At 45.8% G+C, this 12392-nt stretch overlaps 1 protein-coding gene across 8 annotated transcripts in view; it reads left to right on the top strand.

Annotated features, from left to right (window-relative positions):
• LOC146174041 (uncharacterized) overlaps positions 1-8617 on the top strand; it is a 264164-nt gene extending 255547 nt beyond the window's left edge. For 5 of the 8 annotated variants that reach the window (XR_014701980.1, XR_014701979.1, XR_014701975.1 and 2 more), the window contains exons 2-3: positions 5009-5093; positions 8401-8617. Coding sequence is in view for 1 of the 8 variants with exons in the window: in XM_084583977.1 (XP_084440103.1) it covers positions 8401-8565 (165 nt within the window). In the remaining 7 variants the exon portion in view is untranslated. The remainder of the gene's footprint in view (positions 1-5008; positions 5094-8400) is intronic. The other 3 variants (XR_014701981.1, XR_014701982.1, XM_084583977.1) reach the window with 1 other exon arrangement.
• The last annotated feature ends 3775 nt before the right edge of the window (positions 8618-12392 follow it).

Here is a 12392-nt window from a genome sequence, read left to right as displayed (position 1 = left end):
GCGTCTCCGTGTTTTCCGCGGTAGGTAGTGAGCGAAAAATCATTACTAGGTTCTAAGGTCTTGACGTGATAGCTACATGACCATGGGCGCGATTTTCGAGCAGTCTCAAAGCTCACAGAAAAAACGTTGCGTCAACAAGCGAATGAAAGGTACCTAAATATGATATGAAAAATAAAGGTATCTGCATGTCTAAGCTCAGTTGATTTACGTTTAGGTTTTAAGCTACGCCAACTGTTCCAGAGCCAAAAGGGTGATGATACCGCTTTCTGCTGTTTCTCTTCGCAACGCCAGAGCTCAGAAAATTTGACAATTAGCCGCGTGCACCCACGCTTTCTCATCGAAGACATTCCATGCACGACAGAATTCATCGTCCTCGCCCGCTCATTTCACAGCGTCATTTTGGGTTGGGACTTCCTCTCCACTCATTACGTTGTACTAGACTGCGGCAGTCCTCAACTTGAGTTATCAACCCTCAGTGGCGCTCCCATTGGCGTAAAAGGAGCTGCTGCCACGACCGTGGTCGTCTCAAAGTACACCGACGTTCTGCCTTTCTTCCCAGTGCTTGTACGCCATTGCAGTTTACTATAATTGCGCCACTGTCATTTGTGCACCCTCGTTACAATGCGTTCGCCAGAAATTCGTTTTCCTGCCGCATGCCGTGCTGACAATTTTTCGCAGCTGAAGTGCTATTTAAGTTTGTGACTCTTGCACCAGGCCTACCACTTAACTCCAAGGGAATCGCTTAGTATCGCTGCCTTGCGGGATCCCACCGCCCCGTTACCCCTCGTCACTAACACCACCGGCCATCACATCAGGGCATAACGCCTCTTCCTGCCTCCACTCCATCTTCCCCCGATGTTTTCCACAGGTCTATCGATGCTGACCGGACGCCACGAGCCCAACTTGTCACCATCCTATAGTTTCCTAGCTTCCCTCAATTTCCAGCAGCCTTCGTTGGGCCACACAACAATCATTGCCCACCGTATCGATATCGGCACCCATGCCCGTCTGCGCCACCGTCCGTGCAGCGTCTCAGCTTAACAGTCCTGCATCACTGACAAACAGGTGACCGACATGCTCCACCGTAACGTGCTCCACCCATCGCACAGCCCTTGGGCGTCTCCAGGTGTCCTGGTAAAGAAAAAAGACGGTTCTATCCCGTTCTGCATAGACTACCAGAGATTGAACAAGATCACCCGCAAGAGGTTTAATCCTATCACTCGTATCGACGACGCCCTCAACATCCTGCAGGGCGCTAAGTTCTTTTCTTGATTAGACCTGCGTTCTGGCTGCTGCCATGTGCATATGGGTCAAAAACCGCTTTTGTCACTCCCGATAGGCTGTATGCATTTTATTTCATACCATTCGACCTGTTCAATGCCCCTGCCACACTCGAGCGCTTGATGGGCAACCTACTCAGAGGGCTCAAATGGCACACATGCGTTTGTTATCTGTATGGGGTAATCTTTTCTCATATTTTTCATGTCACCTCCAGTGCCTTGATACTGTTGTGCGATGCCTGACCAACGCTGGCCTTCACCTAAATTTAAAGTGGGGCCACTTCTGGGCTCGGCAGCTCACCATTATCGGACTGTCCTCTCGTAAGATGGCGTTTTTTCGGACCTAGCAAAGTTGTGAGCTACGGCAGAATTTCCCAGGCACACTACTGCGAAAGAACTCCGCAGGTTATCCACTTCCGCCGCTTCGTTCGCAATTTCGCGCCACTATCATCGACCCTCTACCAAGCTTCTCTTCTGTCCAGCCACGACGTTCCAGCCTGGTCGCCACCCTGTCATAAAGCCTTCGCGACATAACGGTACCTTTTGACAACTCCGACAATCCTGTGCGGTTTTGTTCTTTCTCGCACGAAAATTCACACTGATTTCAGCGGCGTCGCCCTTGGCGGAGAACTCACTCAGCGGAAGTCATGCTTTGACGAGTATGTTGTGCTTACGCCAGCCAAACCCAAACAAAGGCTGAAGCTAACTATTCCGTCATCGATAAATCGAAAGAGTTCTCCCCTGCCGTCTGAAGCATCTCCTTTTATATCCGTCCTGCACACTTCGTCATTTGAGCCCACCTATACGATTTCCGAGCGACTCAGAGGGGCATGGATCGCTTCACTCTTAGATCTATTGTCTGGCTGCTCGTCACGACCACCTCCCCGTGCTCTCTTTCGCTACTCCCACCATTTCGCCATCAGAGACAAGCTCTTTACCGTAGGCATTACTTCCTGTATGATCGCAAGGTGCTGTTTGTCATTGCGACTCACCTGGGTTCTGCAGTTTACTCCTGCTGCCACGATGATCCCCACTGTGTTCACGCCGGCCTATTGAAAACGTTCACCCGCCTGCTACAGCTGCACTACTGGCATTAGATGTAGCGTTATGTTCGCCGGTTTATCCAGTCCTGCACCGAATATCAGCACCGTAAAGCCAACCTCGCCAGCCCGCCGCTCCTTTGCGGCACAGGACCTTCCCAGCCCTTTGTGCGTGTTGCAATTGACCTGACAGCCGTCTTTCTACCACATCAACCGGCAATCGCCGAATCATAGTCGAAATAGATCACCTTACACGTTACACCAAAACGTCGTATTCACCATTCCCTACAGCCTTCAACATTGCCTCCTTCATCTTCCATTGTATCATTCTTAAACACAGGGCTACCAAAGAGTTGCCGAGTGACAGAGGTCCCGCTTTCCTACCTGAAGTTGCAGTAGCTCTCCTTCGGGAATGTAACATCATTCCAGCAGCAACCACGGCGACATACTGTCAATGTATATTGCTTCCGACCACTACACTGGGATCGCGTTCTCACATTCAATACCTATGCTCAATTTCTTCCATTAAACCAATCACCGGAATCTCTCCATATTACTCCTGTACGGCCGTGAGCATTCTTGTACAATAGATACCATTCTTGAATACCGACCAAATGCTTACGAATTTGGAACTTTCCCATGCAACTTATGTTGAATAATGCCGCCAGCTTGCCTGGTCTTTCACTCCTCACGCCTAGAAGTAGCAGCAGAAAACCACCTGCGGATCATCTGCAGTAGGACCGCCGGGGTGGTGCATCAGCTACTGGGCTCGGCTGCTACGCCTGGAGAAGCGTTATCGAACTCCTGCGGCGGCGGCCGCTTTTCGATGGAGGCGAAAAGTAAGGGGCCGTGCGCTGTGCGATGTCACTGCACGTTAAAGTTCCCCAGGCGGTCGGAGTTTCTGAATCCCTGAACTACGACGTCTCTCATAGCTTCAGTTGCTTTGGGACGTTAAACCCCACAAACCAATCCAATCTGCAGTTCTTCGTGCTCATCGTCCAGACTCTTTACTCTGGCTATGGGTACCTTTCTCCAGTTGCGGCCTTTTCTCACACCATAGGAAGTACCAGGGCCCTACCGCATTCTCGACTAAGCATTCCCGGTAAACTATCTCATCGAACCCCTCACGCCGCCCACTTACCACCGTGCCGCAAGCGTCGAATAAAACACAGTAACCGCCTAAAATCATACTATGATCTCGGTATCATCACATTGCCATAAGCGCCAGGATGACGCGTTTTTGCCCGGGGGATGTTGTAGGGCACGCATTCGGCTGCGGAATCTTCCGCGTCTGACTCACAAGGAAGACAAGCACGACAACCACACAACGCTCGCTCTGACGCTCGTGCATGTACTGGAAAAAGCCACGACTAATAGCTGGACATTCTGCTCATTGTTCGCGGCGTAGCCTCCTGTGGAAGATGTTTTATTACAATTCTTAAATAGTATCATCTGTACTGTGGCGAGATTGAAATGAGTTCAAGAAATCGAAATAATACCCAATCGGTGACATAGAGCTAGGACATGTGACTCATCTTTAAACTTCTCCCTATCGTTTCATCTCCTCAAAACCTTATGGTACGTTGCGTCTGCCTTGAGCATACATTCGGCCTTGCAAACTGGGAAAAATCATTCTATGCGGAGGCTGAAAAAGCCATTATTGTCGAATTTTTAAACGCAAAAATTTATTCATTGTCGCTTTGACAGGACTCATTCGATTACAGCAAGAACACTTATTGCAGACTACAATAATCTTTTATGCATCATGCAACGTAATTGGAAATTGAAGCATTATGCATTGTTATAATCACTAATTTCCGCAAGGCAATAATTATATTTTCATATATCGGTACATGCTGGTTCGTTCCGCAAAAGCATTTCTGTACGTTCTTAAAAGTAGGCATTTTGACCTTTAATGTTTCCTTCGCCGCCATAGTGACACCGGTGGCAGCCGGAACCCAACGCTGTAATTTTAATTATATCTCAAAAATGGGCAACAAGAAATGTAGAAGCTCAACTCTCCTTGAACCATTTTTCAGGAGCGTCAGTCATCGGCTGCAGCCGCAGTCGATGCTGCCTCTACGACCTTCGCACGCTTCCGCGCTTAGTAAGCTTTTCGGCAACGGACTAGTCTGATTCCTCGTTGTCCGATGGTTTCACCAACTTGTCTGGAACGGCTGTGGTATCTATATTTAACGAGATGGCGTATGTGTTGAACGCCTCGCCTTCAAAAAACGGGTCCGCGCGAGCCATGGTCCCAGGTTTATTCCGGATAAACGAAAAAGTATTGAATAAAAGCAAACATCGGGCGCTACTGCATTGGAAACATTCTGTTCATGCGCTCGACAATAGAACACCAAAAATAAAGCATAAATAAGGTCAAGGCTTTACAGCGGCAGAACAAAATACACTGCGGGATGAATAGGGCGAGTAATAGGGCCAAAGTGCTCACGGCGGCACAAGAAACATTCCTCCTCGCGTGGCAACAACTCACGCAAATACGTCTCAGCCGTGCACTGGCAATGACTATGTTCACGCAGATATATAGTTCTACTCGTATTTTTTTACCATCATTTTTTTAAGCAAGAGTATTGTATGTTAATGGGGATTATAAATTCAAAAACTGTATGATGTCCCGTGGAGGAGAAAATAATATCATCAATGTTTTTTTTTTTATCTCTGATGCAGGGCAGGAAATGTAGAAATTACCGTTGAAATGCCACCCGTACAGCCTGTGCCACATCGTCTACCTATGAGGACGTGTGGAAGCATGGTACTCTGATATTTCTTGCATTCTGAAGCAATGAAATGGTTCCCCTATTTCAAACTCAAGCTTTTGTCAAGCGCCAGCATTGACGCTGCATGCCATCTGAACATACTTTTACTTTGCTCTGATGATAACTTACTGATTTGATCGATAACTGTATGTAAATGAGGTTCGAAACAGATTTTTTACTCCTTATAAAGTAGAAGTATTGTTCTTTGTGGCGACAGATTTCTTATCAGTGAACGGCAGGTAACCAGACAGGAGCGTCCGTAACTGTAGTAGTCCGCAAAACAGTCCGCTTTCACTTGGCAGCCTGCCTCTTGCACTTTATTCAAACCATCTCCAGGGCGCCTGGGCGGGTACTTTGAGTTTGTTTAGTTATCGAAGTGTCGCTATCTCACGCGACCTCGAGTGATCTGTTTGTTCGAAAAGCCGGAATCACTACGGAACCGGAAGAGGTGGTAGCATCATGTTCACGCTTTTCCACCTATCAGATGACTCAAGGTCGGGACATAGCGACACTTTCGATAACGACGCAAGCTCGGAATACGGGCCCTGGTGTCATATCATGAAATCACTGTGTAGCAAGACGTGCCATGTAAATTAATATTTTTCTGTGCAATTACTTGTTTCTTTCATCTCCAGTATTGAAATTTACTAGTTGTCAGAAATTTTCTTTAATCACTGAGTGCACATGCTATTAACTCGAAGTGGGGGCGATACTCGATTGAGTAGGAGGAGAACGCGTATTTTGAATCTGCCGCCACCGCTCTACTGCCAAGATAAGGCGTCGAGGAGTATTCTATAATGCGTGTGTTCGCACGCTAGGAACTTTAACAGCTTCTAGTTCACTGCTAAATGTCGATTGATGGATTATATTGGGAAAGAAGATCGTGATCACCGTATTCACCCAACAATTGCTCGCTCTGTATATTATTACTTGAACTCTTCCGCGACCTACAAGGCGTCAGAAATTAAAGTGATTGCCACAAACAGCCAAATCTCAGTACGAACAATGCCATTAGGCCGACGTGTGATATGCCTTCAGCTTAAGCTATACTGGTTCGGAGGTCCTCGCTGGATTGCCTGCCTTTCATAATTTCACTTCAGTTGCTCAGTCCGAGAGTGCTTTGCTTCAACTTCTAGAAAACGTGGCAGTAGTAGTGCTGATTAAGTGAGGTGGTGCAGGATGGTGTCGTCAAGTATGCGTACGTGACGCATTGGCAGTGTTGAGGGCGCTCGTGTGATGCGGTATGAATTGTACTCGTGGTACACATTAAAGGCAGGCATTAAAATGTACGCTTACGTTGTGGCGCGTAAATGCTAGGGACATGAGGTGGGTGCACTTAAAACCACAGTAATGGTCGAATATTTACGGACGATTGCCCCGGAAAGGCGGTAATCCGGGAATCGATTCTCGGACAAGGACGAATTTTCGTTTACATGCGAAGTTTCTGAGAAAGCTTTATATCTTTCTTTTGGAGCCGTACTGCTGCGCTTGGATGGAGGACAGTAAGTGATTAATCTCTTACTAAAAACCGCAGTAACAAGGAACGTGCACAAAATCAAGAGGAACTGACCGTGACTCGGGTGGGCGCATTGTGCTAGATGACGAATTGTTGCATAGGTGTAATTTATTGTGAAGCTGGAAACAAAGTGCTGCTGCCATGTACTGTGGCCTCCACTGTGGTTAGACGTAGAATATCCAAGAGTACCATTCTCCGGCTCAGGAACCAAACGACGCCGTTTGATTCACGGTTCAACATTTTCTTTTTGAGCGTAATTACTTTTTCAGAACCCTTACGTAATAGTGCAAGAACTAAATCATGACCTTGCAGGCCAATGAATAATTATGTTTGGATGTGTTCGATTGCTGCTTTTGTGGTCGTTTTGGGGTGCTTCAATTAACGAAATGGGGCGTTGGTCATTTCCCAGTCACGTCTACCTCTACCACTCAGCGAATTCTGTTCCATGAAGTTTAGGTGCAACAGTTGTAATACTGTGATAATAAAAGAGGAAACGTTTGCTCTAGCAGGGCTACACCAAAACTGGTACCTGAGTACAAACGAGCACGATAGTTATATGTATTGTCAGGAATTACAAGGGCACGAGTGCATATTCAGCTACTCGAAAACATCATCTCCTAGTCTTCAGGGTAACACGAAATTTTCATGTTTCAGCAAGCACGTATATAAAATTACGTTCTGCGATATCGTTATCTAAAAATGTGAATAAATATACAGCCGACTTTCATGGCGTTTTAAATATGCATTATTGCGTCAAGGGTTGGCCTTCCGCAATATTCCAGATAAGAATATTATTCTGTTTTTGACTCAGTATTACTAGAAGCACAGGAGAATTTCCGATACCATGTACTAGTGCCCCCAAAATAAAACGGAGCACACGAAAAAACAAACTTTCGTTTCGTGGCACACCCTGTAGGCGACTGCGTATAGCTTCGATGTATGGGAGTCACCAGGATGTTCAGCTTCATACTTTATGTTCATCTCATCAGCAGCCAGGATGAAGGAGACCGCTTTTCTCCCAAGCTCGTGTTCCGCTTTGTTTTGTGGGCACTAGTACATTCGTTTCAATTATATTAACAGGCACAGGCTGAGTCTGCTCGCTTTCTTCAGAGATCACATTGACAAATTTGCGAGGCCACTGCTTTTTTCTTCATATCGTTTCATTTTGAAAAAATATATTCGAAGCGTTTATAAAATAATGGATAGCAATGCACGCGCTAGTGAACTGGTCAGTGGAAGGTTATAGATAGGCTAGCTTACGAACATCACTGTTTTTTCAGGCTACCAATAACGCACGATCGGATTTTCAGCCGTCTTAAGCCACTATTTGTGAACCGAGGCCTAATAATAGGCTGCTAATAAATATTCCTGGCTGCATAGCTTACGTCCTCTTTACCAGCTCAAATATAAACGTTAACATCGCAGAAGGAACCCCACCGTTGCTTTGAACCATAAAAAGAAGAAATGCCTGTTGTTAGGTATGTTATTTGACAACACGAAAAAATGCAAAAATAAGTTTCCAAGCATTGCAGCCTGCCACAATTAGGGCTTGAATGAAGCAAAATGAGTGCTAATTAGTCGATGACTAATCTTTTCAAATATTCAGTAGCACAGTGGAGAGCAATGATAAATTACAACGCCGGGAATCTAAAATTGTATATCCAAACTCAGCTGCTACTACTGTTCCCAAAACGTGCAGTTAACTTTTAAATCATTCCTGTGCCCTCTGGATGTGCATTCTTCGAATAAAAGTATAACTTAATTGCCTTTTCTTGCTCATGATGCAGTGCGACCCCACGATTCCAATAATTCAGTGCCCGCCGAAGTGTCCCTGCTTTGGTGTGCCCAACCACCGCCTTTACGGAACGTGCTACATGCATCAAGTGCCGCATCCTTACGCCTTCAATGGTCACATTCCTCGGCATCAGATGCACTTCGGACAACGAGGATGAGCTACTGCTGCAGACAAAAATAAGAAATAAAACATTGACGGTGCATTTATAAGATGTGATGATAGTAGCAATAATATTATTGATGTTCAAAAAGAACCCCCCGAAGATTTTCCTTCCTTTGGGTTGAGCAAGAATAACCAACAACAACTTTTCAGATAGTCCCAGCCTTCAAGAAGGCCTTAGGCCGCACTGGGAATTACCGTGTAAAGGGAAAAAATCCACACAGGCAGACAACCTCGACAAGACGAGAGTAAAGCAGATAGTGGGACATAATCACCCCTTTAGTAGAGACGGCCTACGGCAAAATAGTGCGCTGAATGGTCTGCGAGGCACACAGTGTTAGTAATGTGTCATTATATATCTTGTTAATTATTGATTTCGGGAAAACGTGTGAACGTACCAGTGGTAATACATTTGCACAAAAGGGCGAGCTTTGTTCCTTCCACCAAGATATTGTTTGCTGAAAGTATTATTTACTGCCTGAAAAAGATGTCTCGCGCAGTAAAAAGCTTACACGTGGACAGCGGCTCCTTTTCAATATCAGAAACTCTTTTCAGATAACAAAATTCTTTCTCCCCTGCACAGCTCTTTTCTCTTCATCGAAGCATTTTATGCGCACTGGGCAGTGGTTGAAGCGATAAGCTAGTCACATGAGAGCTTCCTCAATTCGAAGGCCAAAAAGTGAAGCCACATTACTCGTAGCTTGATGGAAACAACGTCCGGCCATTTTTCGAGGCGATGTAGAACTTTTGCATGTACACTTATTCTCAAGGCATTAAATGAAGGCACAACTAATTAGTTAGTGCTAAATAAAGAACATTGGAGTACAGAACACATTGAAGGTTTAGGATAGACGAGTTTTAAAAGCTCTGCGCATTGGAGTGGGCTCACGCACACCGTATCTTTAAAACCAGGGCTACATTTACAGGAATAACTTGCACGTTAGGCTTTTTTAAGTGATAGCGTACAGTCAGTTTATTAACAACTACACCAACTGCTCAATACCCCAAATAGCTTGCTTTACAGCCCTGCGGCATTTGCTAATTTATGGCTCTCTTAATTCGCCGAAAATACAATTCTCGTCGCTTAAGCAGAACAGGATGTTTGGGGCTGCTCTCGGACGGTGCAAAGTGGAAGGCCAGATGGAGCGTTAGCAATGACTGTTACAATGCGTAACACAAAATACGCATCTGTCGTGCTCTGTGGATGCTAGCCAGTCCCAGCTGAGCGCCGTGAAAACTTCGGTTGACGCCCGCACCTCTGTGTGACGCGTGGCTGTTTGCGCCGATAGCGCTAATTCTGTCGTTGTGGTTCCGCCTTTATCCTGGTACAGCTGTAAAATTCATTCGGCTGCAGCGGCAACAATTAGGTTGCTAATGAGAAATGCAACTCTCATATGGCTTCTAGCTTCGGTTTAGCAGTACCTGACAGCCAAAAACACAGCATAACCCTAAGTGGTGGAACGTTACAAGCATTATAGTTAACACGGCTTCTGATGACAACCATCACCTAGACATACACTTTCAAGCTCGATAATTGTAGTCCTAAAGCTTGCCCCAATTATAAAACAAAATTCTTGGTAAAAGCTTGGGTACAGCCTATAAGCTAACGCCATAGCATGCGTGTCCTCATGGCACATGAAGCGAATATTGGCACTGTGCTATGTCACTAAACTGGCGCCCTTTCGACGGAAAAAGCTCTTGTCGCTCTCGCTTAAACGGAGCCACAGTTTATCGCCGCATAAAAAAATACGACGTGTGAATCCACTTTTTGTCATTGATAAGCTAGCACAGAATTTGGGCAAGTGTTAAGTGTCTAGAGTTCGTCTAGTTTTGTCGAGAAAGGAATGGCGTAGTGTCTTTGTGACTGCTTCATGAATATCTACAACTGCAATTAACAAAACAGATGGATGCACGCATTTAATCTGTTCTAATCTCTATCGCAGACTAGCCTCCAATTTTACAAGCAGGTGGGTGCTAAAAGGTAGAGCGGGAATGGAGTGACACCGTTCTGAATGCTGCACAGAAAATGCTAAAAGCGTATGCTTCTAATGCTATAGATTAGTAGTCATACAGTTACCTTTAGCTGTGTATAAAAATTAGAATGGTTCAACGCTGCCGAACACAATATGGAGCAAAAGCATTAGCTGCGGGTGACCGAGCGTTCTTCCTCTTCTTCTTCCGCAGCGCACATATAAAATCCAGCCTTAACCAAGCCGTATGAACGTGCCTTAGTGGCCTATAGGGGTAACGTGAATGTCACGGTCCTGGCAGCTGATTCTGACATAACCGTCCCATGCGAAACGAGAGACCCAGGTTGGAAGCTCCTACCAGGGGACCACAAATACAAACAGGGACACGAACATGGCACACAGCGACGAGTGGTTATACCTAGCGTAGTATTGCTTTCGCAATAAAAATGTGAATACCTCTAAAGCTACAGACTTCTAGGCATGTAAACTGATTAGGCTGGCTATAGAAAAGTGTATGCTCTTGAAGCTTTAGACTAGTAATCATACAGTTACCTATAGCTGTCTATACAAATATATATTCCTCTAATACTAGACTGCAAGTCATTTAAGATGTTTTAACTGGCTACAGAGAAGTGTATGATCCAGAAGTTATACACTAGTAGCCTAGCCATACAGTTATCTTTAGCTGTCTATATAAATGTTAATAAAGGTGCGAATGCCTCTAAAGCTACAGACTAAAAGCCAGAGGGACAATTTTACGTACCTCAAAAAGTTATGTTCCTGATACTCTACACCTGTAGTGATACAGCTACATTTAGCCGCCTGTAGAGATGTACATGCTTTTAAAGCTACAGACTGCAAGTCATATAAACTGTTTTAGCTGCTTATAGAATACTGTATGTACCAAAAGCTATAGACCAGTAGTCATAGAGCCCTCTATGAGGGTACATATACTGTCGGTTCTCATCCCTCGAACGACTTGCCTTCTAGCTTGACTAAGATCTGTGTGCTGTATACAGTGAGAAACCGTATGACATCAACCGCAATGCTTTATGGGAAGCGGATTGCGCCAGTCTTAGTATAACTGGTGGGAACACTGTCGCCGCATGGAAGTCCGCCTGCGTTCAGTACCTCCTGTAGAAGAAGGAAGGCGCACCAGCCGATGCCTCTTCCTTAGTATGCCTCTTCCTATACCTCAAAGGCTTCTTTGGAACTCAAAACACCAGTGACGAGGTCAGCGACGCAGAAGCACGAGGGGAGGATAGCAGCTCTACGATGTAGAGAGGCTTCAACTTGTAGTAAAGGGGAAGTAATGTTGCGCCTAAAAGACACGCGCTTGCAGTTGTCCCAAAGGGCACACTCGTCATGTTGTATTACTGAATGGCCAGCAAATGACTCGCGGGCAGCGGTGCGTGCTGAAGCCATAAGAAACGCAGAGCATCTTGGTCATGCCGCTAAAAAGCGAACTGCAGAAAAACACCTAGCACATCAGCGCAGAGGCCTACCGGGTGCAGTGGCAAAATCACCAGCTTCGTCACCATATCGTCCCTAAGGTAAGCGGTCTTTCACTCGTGAGACACCATGCGGGTGCGACGACGCATTCAAGACGACGCGCAGCCACTTTGCTGTAGATTACTCTGGAATTGCAGATTTTTAAGACATGTAATAAACGTACCCTCCGAGATACTGCTCGCAAGGTACCTTTCCTGTATATCCGTTCACTTCGTATTGCCTGACTGCTGCGTCGTACTCTTGAAGCAAGTCGGCACCAACGCCAAGGCGTTGAACCAGTGGGTACTGTAGCGTGAGCGCCACCGAATGATTGTCACCGAGGCTAACATCCACGGTCTTCTCC

This window comes from Amblyomma maculatum, chromosome 11 (assembly GCF_055883805.1).
Source record: "Amblyomma maculatum isolate TAMU_Amacu chromosome 11, ASM5588380v1, whole genome shotgun sequence".
In the NCBI taxonomy this organism is placed as follows: domain Eukaryota; kingdom Metazoa; phylum Arthropoda; class Arachnida; order Ixodida; family Ixodidae; genus Amblyomma; species Amblyomma maculatum.
This window is presented reverse-complemented; position numbering and strand designations above follow the sequence as displayed.